Source organism: Gopherus flavomarginatus, chromosome 5 (assembly GCF_025201925.1).
Source record: "Gopherus flavomarginatus isolate rGopFla2 chromosome 5, rGopFla2.mat.asm, whole genome shotgun sequence".
Classification (NCBI taxonomy): Eukaryota; Metazoa; Chordata; order Testudines; family Testudinidae; genus Gopherus; species Gopherus flavomarginatus.
In genome coordinates, this window is record NC_066621.1 from 95,320,075 (window position 1) to 95,335,339 (window position 15,265).

The 15,265-nt window shown below is 39.2% G+C and overlaps 1 protein-coding gene and 1 long non-coding RNA gene across 7 annotated transcripts in view; one reads left to right on the top strand and one right to left on the bottom strand.

Annotated features, from left to right (window-relative positions):
• The window catches only part of UBR1 (ubiquitin protein ligase E3 component n-recognin 1), a 166,321-nt gene that overhangs the window by 29,832 nt on the left and 121,224 nt on the right, over positions 1–15,265 (top strand). For all 6 annotated transcript variants that reach the window (XR_007774739.1, XM_050956025.1, XM_050956026.1 and 3 more), the window contains 5 exons: positions 4,104–4,214; positions 8,655–8,785; positions 10,054–10,192; positions 14,077–14,139; positions 14,620–14,743. Coding sequence is in view for 5 of the 6 variants with exons in the window: in XM_050956025.1 (XP_050811982.1) it covers positions 4,104–4,214; positions 8,655–8,785; positions 10,054–10,192; positions 14,077–14,139; positions 14,620–14,743 (568 nt within the window). In the remaining variant the exon portion in view is untranslated. The remainder of the gene's footprint in view (positions 1–4,103; positions 4,215–8,654; positions 8,786–10,053; positions 10,193–14,076; positions 14,140–14,619; positions 14,744–15,265) is intronic.
• The window catches only part of LOC127052434 (uncharacterized), a 128,545-nt gene that overhangs the window by 23,603 nt on the left and 89,677 nt on the right, over positions 1–15,265 (bottom strand). The window lies entirely within an intron of this gene.

Below are 15,265 nucleotides of genomic sequence, written 5' to 3' on the forward strand. Positions count from 1 at the left end.
CATTACAAGTATTCTTTAAGCCTTAACATATCCCTGTGAACTATGTAAATAAAATATAAGTAGCTTTTGGGGCACTCTGGTCCCTCTGAAAAACCTTCCCTGGGGACCCCAAGACCCAAATCCCTTGAGTCTCACAACAAAGGGAAATAATCCTTTTTCCCTTCCCCCCTCCAGATGCTCCTGGAGAGATACACAGACATAAGCTCTGTGAAACTACACAGAGTGACTCCCCCTCTCCGTTTCCAGTCCTGGAAGCAAAAAGTACTTTCCTATTCCCCCAGAGGGAATGCAAAGTCAGGCTAGCAATCCAACACACAGATCTCCCCTTGACTTCTTCCTCCCACCAATTCCCTGGTGAGTTCAGACTCAATTTCCCTGAAGTAAAGAAAAACTCCAACAGGTCTTAAAAGAAAGCTTTATATAAAAAGAAAGAAAAATACCTACAAATGTTCTCTCTGTATTAAGATGATACAACACAGGGTCAATTGCTTAAAAGAATATTGAATAAACAGCCTTATTCAAAAAGAATACAAATCAAAGCACTCCAGCACTTATATTCATGCAAATACCAAAGAAAAGAAACCATATAACTTACTAGCTGATCTCTTTGTCCTTACACTTAGAAACAGAAGACTAGAAAGTAGAACTACTTCTCCAAAGCTCAGAGAAAGCAGGCAGACGGAAAACAAAGACTCAGAGACACAATTCCCTCCACCCAAAGTTGAAAAAATCCGGTTTCCTGATTGGTCCTCTGGTCAGGTGCTTCAGGTGAAAGAGACATTAACCCTTAGCTATCTGTTTATGACACCTGTGAACTATGTAAATAAAATATAAGTAGCTTCCATATATTTTAGCTACATATATATGTAGAGATGGATGAACTGACTCCCATAAAGGATTCATTAAAAGGATAAATAGAAGCCAGGAATTCAGTTTCCAGTCTTCTCTTCCCATCCTCTCAGTAATGGCTTCTTTAAAGCCAAGTAACAGTAGTTGGAACATGAAGATGGCAGGTAAGGGGTTGTGATGTTTCCCCAGTTTGTAAATATATTCTAACCCTTTAAATTATGTTGTTGTTTTTTTTAATTTGAGGGGGCATTTTTAATAGTAAATAACATTTTTAAAAGTATTTTGTTTTGAGAAGGCCACTTATTAGAAGGAATAACTATTTTATAAATATTTTCGTAGTTGGAATATCAGGCAAATTATGTACAATTACTGGTCTTTCCTGCACTTCATCTTAACTTTATGCTGGACCACTGGCCAGTTCAGACTTTTCAGAAAGCATTGTGGAAAATCAGACTTGGGGCATTGCATTTAAACCCTGAACTTGGTCTTAATATCTCACAAAACTAGTTAGAGAAAATGCTACACAGCTACTTAGTATACAAATATATATAATTGGTTTGCTAGAATAAGTATTTTAAACAGTACTTTGAAATACTTGTAAACAAAGCTATTAGACAGCTTTGGTATCTGTAATCTTGTCTGTAAAGACTTTCTATAGCAGTCTGTTTTTGCTACTTATGTAAAAAGTACCCCTGGAACAAATATGATTAATAACCTGCATCACAGCTGTAAAGGTTTCAGGATATTGGCATTCCTTTTTGATGGAATGCACACACATTTTCTTTCATTCAGAATCTTTTCCAGAGATGAACTTGTGATTAATTGTGGAACCTAAGATTTAATGTTTTTTATTGAGTTCTCAGACACTAAAATGAAAATGACAGAGTCCTATGGCACCTTATAGACTAACAGAAGTATTGGAGCATAAGCTTTCGTGGGTGAGTACCCACTTCGTCAGACATATGCATCTGACAAAGAAGCTCATGCTCCAATACTTCCGTTAGTCTATAAGGTGCTGCAGGACTCTTTGTCACTTTTTACGGATCCAGACTAACACGGCTACCCCTCTGGGTAAAATGAAAATGTAGTCAGTCCACAGCAAAAACAGTTATGCCTTTCCAGCATGTAAAAGAAAACTCTAGTGCATGATATCCTTTCAGCAACAGTTCAGCCTTATGCTGATGGATGATTCTCTTGCTTCCCTTTCCCTATCTGATAGGAATTCTTGCTTGTAGCCGAAACATTACCTGTTTTGAAATTCCACACACAAATTAATTCATCTCTTGGATTTCTGTAGTGCACACAGTCTGTAGCGTACTATGCTAAACCACACTTAGTCAAATAAGGAATCGCTAACCCAGGGGTCGGCAACCTGTGGCACGCATGCCAAACATGGCACGCGAGCCGATTTTGAGCAGCATGCAGCCGCCTGCTGCAGTCCTGGCCCTCAGCCCCCCCATCCACCACTCTCCCCTGCGGGGGCAGGAGGCAGAAGCTTGGTTCTGTGGCAACCAAGCTTCCCTCTCCCCTGCTTCTTTCCCCAGAGTGGTTCTTTCCTGCCCCTTCCCCTCTCCTTCCCTGCGCCAATCAGCTGATGGCCCTAGCGAGGGGGAGGGAAGAAGAGCAACAGTGTGCAGGCAGTCCCCTAGAGGATGCAGAGAGAGGTAGGGACGGAGCCTTGGGGAAAGGGAGGAACAGGCATATCTCTTCCAGCCCCCTGCCCTGAGCCGCTCAGGTCTGGGGGCTGGGAGCACCCCTACAAGCCGAGCACTCCAACCCTCTGCCCTGACCCCCCCCAACTGTCTTCTGTCCTACACCCCCCACACTCCTAGCCCTCTGCCCTGACCCCCCCCACATTCAGCTTTCTGCCCTGAACCCTCCAACCCCAACACACACACAACCCTCTGCCCTGAACCCCCACACATCCAGCCTTCTGCCCTGCCCCCCACACCCTCCAGCCCTCTACCCTGAACCCCACACATCCAGCCTTCTGCCCTACGCCCCCCCATACCCCAGCCCTCATCCCTGAATCCCCTCCCCCATGCCTGTGCCCTGACCCCTGAAACACCCGTCCCACAGGTCTGGGGTCCCGGCTGCAGGCCCTGCTCAGCCCGCTGCCGGTCTAGGTGAACAGAACCCCAGGCTGGCAGCGAGCTGAGCAGGCTGGCAGCGTAAGATCATCATTTTAGTTTAATTTTAAATGACGCTTCTTAAACATTTTGAAAACTTTGTTTACTTTACATACAATAGTTTAGTTATATAATATAGACTTATAAAAAGAGACCTTCTAAAAACGTTAAAATGTATTACCAGCACGCGAAACCTTAAATTAGAGTGAATAAATGAAGACTCAGCACACTGCTTCTCAAAGGGTGCTGACCCCTGCACTAACCCGTATCTGTTGTGTTGTGCTGTGCTCCTTTCTCTCACGTGGATACAGAATCTCAATTTAAAACAATATAGCAGATAACTAAATGTGATTTCTGTAGGCTTTAAGGATAATAAAAGCTCCTCTCCCTGTAGGCTCACACATTGTTTTTATTAAGGGTTTCTGTGGTGTCTTCAGGCTGGCATAAACACTTACCTGTAGCCAAAATGTTACAGGCTTTCAGATCTGCCCTTGAAGTAGTCACATTCCTGGCCTATTTTCCATCCTTGAGTCAAGTTTAAGGGGAACTCTGATTAGCTCCTCTAGATATATTTCCCTTATCTGCCCACAAACCGTCAATGGCTCTACCCCAGAGTCGAAGGCATGTTGAAATATGTAGAACTGCTCTTAATGGTCACTTATATACTGGCTTCAAGCAGCTACCAGGAGCTTTCAGAAAATACTGCAGTGTCTCACTCTTCATTCCATCCCTCTGGTAAGCTGGGGTTCAATACATAGCCCTGCTAAAGGCAGTGTGGCTCCATGCAAAATCAGGGTTCTGCCTATGTGGAACAATTTGCAAGTTTAAGACACAGCTGTGTTCCTACTCTGCTCTCTGCACATATGTAGACAGATAGATAATTCCAGCAAATCCCATCTTCCACCCCACTGAAGTTCTCCCTTTCTTAATTACAAAAAAATATAATGCTGCAATATAAAAGCATATGGTTTACACAATGACACTTCTTACAGCATAGCTATTTATCACGGTGTTGGAGGCACATAAAATGTGGATGTATTGGCTTGACAAATGTACACTTTCCTTGTGTTCTTGATTTTTTTTTAATGCATATTTGTATGTCTGAAATACCTCTTAATTTTTCAGATGCATACTTCCACTGGAGGAGGGTTTTGTGACTGTGGGGATACAGAGGCATGGAAGACTGGACCACTTTGTACTAACCATGAACCTGGAGCAGCAAGCACTACAAAAGCGGTACAAATAATACATAAAGAAAAGCAAATCTGAATATTGTCTGTAAATCTTCAAGCTTTATAACATGCTCCCTACCTGTCTAGAAAAGTTACCATTTGCTCAGCAAAAAAATATATCTTTTCAGGGTTGTCCAGGCCTGTGTGCCTAGAATTAGGTTACATGTACAGAATGCATCTTTCTAGGATGCCTTTGGGACTTCAATATTCTGCTTGATAGGATAGAAACAAGAGGGGGAGAGGAATGATGGCAGTATGTTTCTGCTTCTGTGATGATGGAAAAAATGCACTCAGGATCAGGCTGCTGGTTTTTAAAAGGGTAGACTACATTTTGAGTCTGCTGAATGACCTTTTCTAAATGGTAACGAACAAGTTCAATACACTAGACACTTTTTTTAAAAATCTTGTTTGTTGCTAGCGTTCACAACATAATATAAGGCATGCACATGTAAAATGTGGTATCCTTGAGTTGGGATGGGGGGGAACCAACCCAAACCCCTCAAAAACCAGAACTTGCAATCAAAAGGTGCTACACAAACTTTCAGACATCTAAGTCTGGGAAATGGAGCCCAGATGCTCCAAACCAAACAGTGGCTAAAGCATTGTTGTTCTGCTCCTCTAGGCTTTCTCAGGGCATTGATTGCTCATTGTTGCCTCCCAGCTCCAAATGCCCTGAAGAACTCCCCAGTGCCTAGTATCCCCTGTCCCAGACTCCCAAGGGTAGCCTGCTTCCTACCATCAAATGCATGTTGTAAATAGTAACAACATTTTTGAAAAGCTTTAAGATAATTAAATTTGGGTATACATGTCTATAACTTAAGGGTAAAATCCTTTTCAGGAATATCATAGGGATTAAAAATACACGACTACTAGCTACCCAAGTAAATCAGTTAGTTTTTAAACTTAAAATCCAAACACAGTTTTTCCATACTTTCAAATATTTGCATTTCTTTACGTTTTAACCTAAACTTTGTGTTTTGTGACTTTCTAATAGTTCTTCTGGGTGTTTTTTTTTAATTTTTGCACTTTAAGTTAGTGCTAGACACTCGGTACCTTAATTCCATCTTCATACAGTTTTTGTAACTGAATACGATATAGTATCATTTATTTATTGCCTTTTATTATCAAGCTTTCCAAGGTTCTCTACAAACTGATACTTACCCTACAAATTGTTGCAGGGGTGAAATGTAGCAGTTGTTTAATAAACATTGTAAAGTTAGCACAGGAAGTGAAGAATATTCTGTACAATTGATTACAGGATTGGATTCACAGGTGTTTTTTTCTGGTTTATGCAGTTAATTCTTAATTATCCTCAAGCTTTATAGTAACAGTTCTCACAATTTCACCAGAAGAAAAGAGAGGAACCAAACTGCCATTGCGGGAGGGAACACACCCTCTGCTTCATTTCCTGTAAGTTTGTAATGGGGAGAGAGGAAAGAGATCCTGTCCATTCTGGGTTTGTTTGGGTTTTTTAGTCCCTTTTTAGGGACCCAGAGAAACCATTAATTTACTAGGAGCTTTTTGGTATCTATTAAAGAGCTAGATATGGAAGGGCTCTATCTGCATACTTTCCTCACCTGAATGAGAGAGGGTAGAGAGAGATTGGAGGGGGCGGGAAGTCTTCTCATTAAGGGTTGATTGCCTTTTGTTTGGAATATCCTTGTCTACAGCAGCCTGTTTTTATCCAGTTCCCAAAGGTCTGTGCTTGGTACAATTTACCCCTCCAGATGCCAAACTCTAACTGAAATTTAACTCAACACAACAGTGCTTATATAAAGCACAATTCACATAGCTTCTGCCTAACACTTATCCTTTCACCTCCAAATTTAAGAGCATAAGTAGCATAGTTGGAATAGGAAAAAATTTAAATCCAGATATTTAAGACCTCTGGTTCCCAGGATCTGTAAGAACCTGATTTCAAATAGTGTCATGAGTGCAGATGAAGACATTTTTTAAAACCATCTGTAGACATTTTAGATGGCAGCCTTGATTTGGAATTCGTCTTCTAAAGCTCATCAGGACAGGAAAAGTTTTTAGCAACTGTGAAAGCCATTGGTCATTTCAGTTCATTATTTGTTTCATTTCTGTTCCAGGTTTCCCACCACATGAATGCTGTTTTATTTTGATTTTTTTTTAATGCCACCTAGAAACTTGTGATCTAAGTGAAACTGAATGCTGCTTTAGGAAGTTTCTAAAGTCATGGTTCTTGACAATTTCAAACTACATCACCAATATGTTATATCCCCTTCTATCAAACCGTATACTATTCCATGTGAATGGAATCTGGATTTGAGATCTTGGTTTTGGTAATTCTCTTTTCTCCCCATTTTCTTTCCTTTCTCCCCATACAACATGTACATTTTGAGATTTGCAAGAAGTTTAGTGCAACCGTAAAATTAATAGAAAATGTGTCCAAATATGCTAACCGCCTTGAAAATTTGAGCCTCTGTGTCTAGGTCACAAGTCTCTGAAGTTTCTCCATTTACATCTCTAAACATGGATACCAATATAAGAAGCCATTCCAAGTATTCAAAAGATGTAGTAGTCCCTCCTTATTTAGGTCCTCTGTATTCAATCCCTTCTTTTCATAGGGAAGGGTGACAGTGAAATAGATCTGTGGCTGAGGGCTGTATCTGTACGTTTGGTTATATAGTGATTCATGGAAGGGAGACTTACAGATGTTTGGGGAGAGTATGCAAACAAATTGAAAGGATGAGACATCAGGGATTGCAGTTCAGGCCTGGATTTGTCATCTACGAACATCTTCATATAAGTCAGAAGCAATGTTACCATCTTTTTACTTTTGTAAACCAAGTTTCCTAACCCATTTAATGAAGCTTTTCACAGCCTGTGCTTAGATAAGAGAGGTTTACATGTTTTTCTGTATCTTATTTTCTTAACTAGTATCTTTTAAAAATGCATCTATATCATGTTTGATTTGGTGGATAAAACTGCTGTTGGACTATTTCTGAGAAATCTTTTGGGAAGTGTTAGCAAGGAATTGAAAAGTGTTGCATTTCACTTTCCCCAATGTCACAAAGAGGCTTCAGTGGGGCTGTGGTCTTGTACAAAAGATTTTATCTTTCTGGTGGTGCAGTTCTCATTCATTCTTCTCAGCTTCATTAGTCTTGCTCCCTGTAGTGTAAAGTGACTTTACCAGACTGTATTGTAGGGCAATACATTTACCATTATTCCTGAGGTCATTATACCTTCTAATCACTCACACACACACACACACACACACCCCTGTAATATGATTTTAGCTCTGCATTGCATATAATCAACCTCAGTACTTCTGGCACCTTAGAGACTAACACATTTATTTGTGCATAAGCTTTCATGGGCTAGCCCATGTACAAGTACATTTGTTAGTCTCTAAGATGCCACAAGGACTCCTCGTTCGTTTTTGCTAATGCAGACTAACATGGCTACCACTCTGAAACTCGGTACTTCTGTTGTTTCTTTAAATTATATGGCAAGGATACTGTCAAGGTATTTTTCCCCGAGTTTGAACTTCAGCGTCCAAAAGTGGGGACCTGCATGGACCCTTCTAAGCTTAATTCCTAGCTTAGATCTGATAGCGCTGGCACCAGCCAAAATATAGTGTTTGGCACACTTTCTGTTCCCCCAAAACCTTCCCTGGGGAACCCAAGACCCAAACCCCTTGGGTCTTAAAACCAGGAGAAATAAACCATCCCCTCTCCTTTCCCCGTCCCTGGGTTACCCTGAGAGGCTACACTGATCCAAACTCCTTGGATCTAAAAACAGAGAGGAATTAACCTTGCCCCCCGCTCTTTCCCCCCCACCAATTCCTGGTGAATTCACACCCAATCCCCTTGGGTCTTAAACAAGGAAAAAAATCAATCAGGTTCTTAAAAAAGAAAGCTTTCAATTAAAAAAAAAGAAAAAGTAAAAATTATCTCTGTAAAATCAGGATGGAAAATGTTTACAGGGTATTCAGATTCATATAGCGTAGAGGGACTCCCTCCCCCCTAGCCTGAGATTCAAAGTTACAGCAAACAGAGGTAAAAATCCTTCCAGCAAAATACACATTCACAAGTTAAGAAAATAAACATAAGATTAATCTGCCTTTTCTAGCTAGAACTTACTATTTTGAACATGAGAGACTGTTTCAGAAAGATTGGAGAAAGACCTGGTTGCACGTCTGGTCCCTCTTAGCCCCAAGAGCGAACAACGAACAAAACAAACAGCACAAACAAAGACTTCCCACCACCAAGATTTGAAAGTATCTTGTCCCCCCATTGGTCCTCTGGTCAGGTGTCAGCCAGGTTCACTGAGCTTCTTAATCCTTTACAGGTAAAAGAGACATTAACCCTTAACCATCTGTTTATGACAGATACAATAATCAGCTGTTATATTACCAAATCTTTTTTCCATTTTTGTATTTCTATATTCCATATTAATATCTTGTCCTATCTTATAGAATTCTGAATGTCAGTTAAATGAAGAGTTAATGGCACAAGCAAAGAAGATGTTCCCGTCGATATTAAAATACATTGTAGATATGACTATTTGGGAAGAAGAGAAGGAGTTGCCTCCTGTGCTCATGACCAGGTGGGAGATATTGCCAATGATTTCTAAGTGTTAGAATTTCCGTCCACGTTTATTGCTACCGTATATAAACTTGCTAATGCCGAGATCTCTTTAAATAGAACTATAACATTCCTGGACTATAATCTCTGTAGAGGTACAACGCTTCAGGGAACATTTTGCATATGTTAGTGTCCAATTAACCACAATAGAAATTGTGCAAAAATCCTCCTCTTCCAAGATGGAAAGAGGCCATTCGTTTGATTGGTGACAAGAGCAGAATGGGATCCTAAAGTGCAAGGGGCAGAGGAGAGACAGTTACAGAATTAGCAGATGACATAAATACCTTATTGTACTTGGGCTGGCTTAGTGTCCGAAGTAGACAGCTTGGGTGAGGTAGGATGGGGCAGGGCTTTTTTGCCTGGTTTTCATTACGTGGTGCTAAAAACACTTGAGTCTTATCCATATACTAATACTAGCACTTACACTGGTGTCAGCAGCACAGAGTAGCTGCACAGTTTCTGGAAACTCGTACAAAACTTCCTAGGCCTATAGGAGAAATGGAAATTGCCAGTCCTTTAAATCTGTTCACAGTTCTCAAAACTTCGCTGGACTGACCTCAAGTTTGAGCTAGGTGTGATAGTAAAGACTCAATTACTAAATTTCTAGGTGACATTAATTAGGTGGTCAATATTTTTATGCTATCAACTGCAAGGAAAACTAGCATGTAAAAACTTTCATTTGGGATGGAAGTGTAGTTCACAGATCTTTTAGTCTCAGATTTCCTCAAAACATGTTACTAGTTTGTGTCACTAAGATGGTGATGTCCCTCTTGTAATAAGTGGCTAGTGCATAGTTTCCATGCTCTGTTCTTGTCTCGGTGAGGGGTGGAACAGCTTTCCTTTTTTTTTTTTCAGAATCTGTAGATGATTAACTTATTTTTCCTCTACAATTTATTTGGTTATATTTGAGGGATAGCTGTGTTAGTCTGGATCTGTAAAAAGCTACAAAGAGTCCTGTGGCACCTTATAGACTAACAGAAGTATTGGAGCATAGGCTTTCGTGGGTGAATACCCACTTCGTCAGATGCAGTGTCTGAGTGGGTATTCACCCACAAAAGCTTATGCTCCAATACTTCTGTTAGTCTATAAGGTGCCACAGGACTCTTTGTCGCTTGGTTATATTTGTGACTTTCTCCCAGGAGTTTGCAAGTGATTTGTTGCCAACATCTGGATAGATTATTTTCATTTTCTCTTTGCTCATCTATTTAAATAATGGCTTCTCCCCATTAGAGAGAAGACAGACCACTACTACTGTGTTCTTTTCAATGATGAGCATCATTCTTATGACCATGTCATCTACAGTCTACAGAGAGCGCTTGGTTGTGAGATCGGGGAAGCCCAGTTGCACACTACTGCCATAGATAAAGAGGTCAGTGCACTCTGTGTGAAATAGAAATTCTTTTTTTAAGGATTATATGCTGCTTCTGTATATTCTTACTATGATCAGAGAATGAGAGAAACTGTTGCTGTGATGTTGAAGCATGAAAAGAGACAATGACAGATAATGCAACCTAATTGTTAATTGGTAGTTGCATGGAATATGAATACTATTAAAGAAGGTGATCGGGTTTTCGTATTATGCTTATTTGTTGTTCAAGAAACAAACCAGGGTCCAGAGGAGGTGAGAAGCCACTGATTTCTTACCTGAGGTTGATCCATTTTCATCTGTTGTCTAACACAGCCAACTTTCTCTAAATTTGTTGTAAAGGTTAGTTTTATCTTATCTGATTTGCACTTCTTGGATGAGGAAAGGACACATTCAGACATACCACTAAAATAAAAATATATTAGTTTGCATATTCAATAGTATTTGGTCAAAACAGTAGGTTACATTGCGCGAACACTTATTTTTCTGTCCTGTGGCACCTCTTAGACTAACAGATGCATCTGACGAAGTGGTATTCACCCACAAAAGCTCATGCTCCAATACAGCTGTTAGTCTATAAGGTGCCACAGGACTCTTTGCTGCTTTTACAGATCCAGACTAACATGGCTACCCCTCTGATACTTATTTTTCTGGTTCAGTTTCTGTCCTCTAATAATCTTTAAAGTTGTGATGCAAGTTATTAAAACCAGGGAAATTCCATGATGAAGCTGATGCTGACACTTCCACTTTTTTTTTCTCAGAAAACATTAAATATCTCTAATTATCTGCCCAAAAACTACTTGGGGGGGGGGTCCTTCTGTACTCGTCACAATCATGAAATGTGCACGTACATACACGTAGGCAAAGATTTTATACACATACACACACCCTTATTAAAATTAGAAGAATTTTTAAAAACTTTCTTTTGACCATTAGTGCTGTTTACTTTCAATATTTGTCTTTGTTTGGACTACGAAAACATTAGTTTATTTTTGTCTAGTCTCACTTTCAGCTTCTCATGTGCTAGCATAATGCTGCGTTGCTTGGGCTGCGTACACTACAGAAGACGGTCTTCCAAAAATGGCTCCATAGTAACTTTTAAAAAAGTGGGTTTTTTTGTTTTAAAAGTGTATATACATGGTTATTTTTAATAATAAAACCTAACATTTAGATCTAACTTGACTTGAGTATGCTTTTATAGTGCAGTGGAAATTGTGGTGTTTGTTACACAAAATGTACCAGGGAGTACTACTTTGCTTTAATGGCAGTATGTTTACAGCAAGTTATTGCTTTCTCTTCATCTCTTCTCAAATTCTGCAATGTGGAAGGGCCATGTTAAAGGCCATACTTGTAACTTCTTTTTGGGGAGATTTGGGACCAGACAGTTCTTGTCAGTGTTGTTTCAGACCATTAAGAGTGATGCTGCATGTTGCTCTGAACATTCCCACTACCTGATCCTCAGAACTAAGAAATCACTTGATAGGCAAAGGGTCTGGGTTGGAAGAAAAGAGTTCAAGACGAGTTTACTTTCTACTGGGATGAAAACTGACACTGCTTCTGGATGGGAGTATTTTGCAGAAGTCCAATTCTTCTATTTTGTTGCACCCATTTGTTCCTCTTATATGATAATGCGAATACATTGTTTTTAACTTCTCGTTTTAATTTAATTCAAATTGGTAAGGTTGTCCAGAGGCTGTTTGTTAGTAATCCACTTGGTACAATCTCAGAATTCCTAGAGCACTATACTAAATGGACGCTAGGCACCACAGAGGAGATAGGGCAAAGGGTCTGATTTTTTGGCCCAAGTTTATGCAATTTTAATATTCTTTTACTGAGAAGTTATAAGGTAATAAAGCAGTGAAAAAGCTCGCAGTTGAATCATGTATTCTTGTATTAAACCCTAACAGAAACCTCAATTTTAGGTCAAGTTACCATCAGTTGAATCCTGAGATGTTTTAATTGGTTTTATTACCCTTTTTCCTACATCATGAGCTAACAGACCTTTCTAACTATATGAATGTTATTTTGTTATCTTCAGGAGAAATATATGGTTGTAAGGCCAGAAATAAACAAATGCCTCTTAGTCTCCCCACACATGCCAGACTGTTCCTTCTCCTGCTCTCTTCATTTAAATTTCTGTTTAACACTTTGAGTAAACCTGCATTAAACTAAAAAACTAAAATCAGAAATGAGATGTGACACACCAAAGGGTCTCGAAATATAATTAATATCAAAACAGAGGTTTCAATTCATCTCCTAGTAAGTGTCACAGAAATCACACATCCTGTCCTGAAGTGACATGTTCCCTGTCAATATGGTGTTAATTGAATTCCCCTTTATTATTGGATTTTCTGTTTTTGGAGTCTCTCTCACATCTAACTCAACTTTTCTAAACTTGGGTAAAATTGAAGCCACCACCTTACACAATACTTGCGTAGACTCTGTTACTATCTTTCATCATTTCCAAGCTTTCGCATATTAATTCAACCAATAAAGAGAGAACCCTACCTGTTCCTTACTTGAGTGATTTATATCCCAGCTCGGGTATGTGGTATTACAACCATTTCCAGCTTGACAGCTGTGTCTGAACATTGATTAATGGTGAGCTGTAATTGTCATATGACCTTGAATTCATTTAGTTAAATCCTTTGTTTAGTCCTAGAATTCTGATTTCTTAAGATAGAGTTGAAAAGAATTATTAGTTTTACTAGTCTTGTTTAAGTTGTTGTTGTTCTCAAGTACACTATCATATTTATTTTTGCCAGTTTTATTACTTTTCTTTAGTCTTAAGAGATTTTTTTTAGGTAGTTTTGTAACCTAATTTACTTTTCTTGAATTTGCCTTGGTTACTTTACACTTCATGTGTTTACTGAAATATTAATGATGCTTAATCATTAGTCTCTCTCAGTAGGAGACTAAGGGTATGTGTTCACTGCCAACGTTAAAGTGCTGCCATGTTAACGTGGCTGTGTAGTTGTGGCACCGGCACTGGAAGAGAGCTCTCCCAGCACTGTTTTTAAAAAATAACCACCAAAAAAAATAATAAAACCACTCCCAGTAGGGGAGTAGCTGCCAGCACTGGTGCACTGTTTATATTGCCACTTTACAGCGCTAAAACTTGCATCACTTGGGGGGGGACTGTTTTTTTTCCACACTCCTGAGCGAGAAAGTTTCAGCGCTGTAAAGTGACGATGAAGACAAGGCCTTAGGGTTTATCTACAGGAACAATTAGACCACGGCAAGCCAGGGTGTGAATCTGCCCTGCAGTAGTTGATCATGGCCTGTGTTAACAGTTTATTGAAATGCATCTCAGAGCATTCTAACAAACTATTAACAGAGATCAACAGAGTGCACATGGATGGTTAGACCTCATTCATAGTAGTGCCAGCATAGATTCACACCCCAGCTTGTCATGGTTTAGTTGATGTAGAGAAGTTCAAATACCCATTGATGTATTTAGTGCCTTGAGTAGATGACTTAATAGCATGGTTGTTGATTGTCAGAGCATTGAGTTTTATTCTTCTGTAATAGAAGTTTGCCAATATTTAATCAATGTTGTAATTACTTATGTAATTCTAAAATGTAAGAGAAAAATCACAAGTTGATTTAAGTATTAATACTTTAACCTAAGAGAGTCTCTTGAATAGTCTGAACTAATTTCATTAGAAGTGATTAATTATTCTATCTATTTAATTGTGTTTCACCCACTATCAACTTTGATTGAATTGTTTTTGTTTAGTAATTTTTAGATAAAATTAATTGGTGTTCAGATATCTGTTTCCTCACCACACCTGCCTTGTGCTGCTTGCTTATTTTGAATAATGTCACCTAGCAGAGACATGGTTGCCTTTTTCAATATTTTATTAATTCATCTCTCATTTAAACAGGGTCGTAGGGCTGTAAAAGAGGGACCTTATGTATCCTGTCAGGAAACAAAGGAAGAAATCAAGGTAACTTCCTGAAATCTTTATTCCTCACTTAAAAAAATACAAAGAACACCACATTTTGTATTGACTTATTTTTGTTATTTGCAGTGATGATGTAGCCGTGTTGGTCCCAGGATATTAGAGAGGCTCTGTGTAAACTCGAAAGCTTGTCTCTTTCACCAGCAGAATTTGGTCCGATAAAAGATATTACCTCGCTCAGTTTGTCTGTCTATATTTTTGTTATGTAATCTTTATAACTTAATATATGCAGGGTTTTTTTATAATCTTCCTTTAAACCCCTTGAGATACACTTTATCCCACCGTCTTTGGTCAAGTTAGATACACGTGTTCAACACTGTCCTAAATCAGAAGTCAGATGGTTTAGGTGACTGCAGCAAAAATTTGCTTAAGTGAGAAGAGGGTTCGTGAATGGGTTAAGAAGGTTAGAACTTGTGGGCCTTATCTTGTTCAAACTTAATTTTCTTGTTTTTACCTGATTTGTAGAGGCACTCTGAGAATGTCTCTCAACGACCACTTCATGTGGAGGTTCTGCATGCTGATGTTATGGCTCATCAGAAATTTGCCTTGCGCCTTGGTTCCTGGTTGAACAAACTTATGAGCTATTCAAGTAAGCATATAATTAATTTTGTTCCAGTAATGGGCTGCCAAAACTTTAGCAAGAGGTACCGTCAAAAAATATCTCTTAAACAGCAATACATGTGATATTCCTTTGTTTAAAATACTCCCATTTTCTCCCCTTAAAACAAATCATCTCTGTCTCTTCTCCCTTGCAATAATATATCTATCTTTTCATCATTTCACTCCTCGAACTGTTATGGTGTGCCCCCTCTCCTCCACGCCTCCAGCATCTCTTGGAGACTCTTTAGGTGGCTTTCCTTTCTGTGTGCTGATTCTCTGGGGAACATTCCAAACCTAACTGACTAATTTTATGTAAAGTGTGTGTGTGTGGAGAAGAGATCTTTGAAGTGTCTTGCTGCAGAAGTAGAAAGCAGCTGCTTACTTCTTTCAGTGTTTCTTTTCAAGATTCTTCAGAATGAAAATGGTTAGATTGTTTGTTTGTTTTTTGAAAACTCAGATGCTCCTCCCTGAGGCCCAAAGGCTGGCTATGTTAACAAGAGAGTCTCACAAG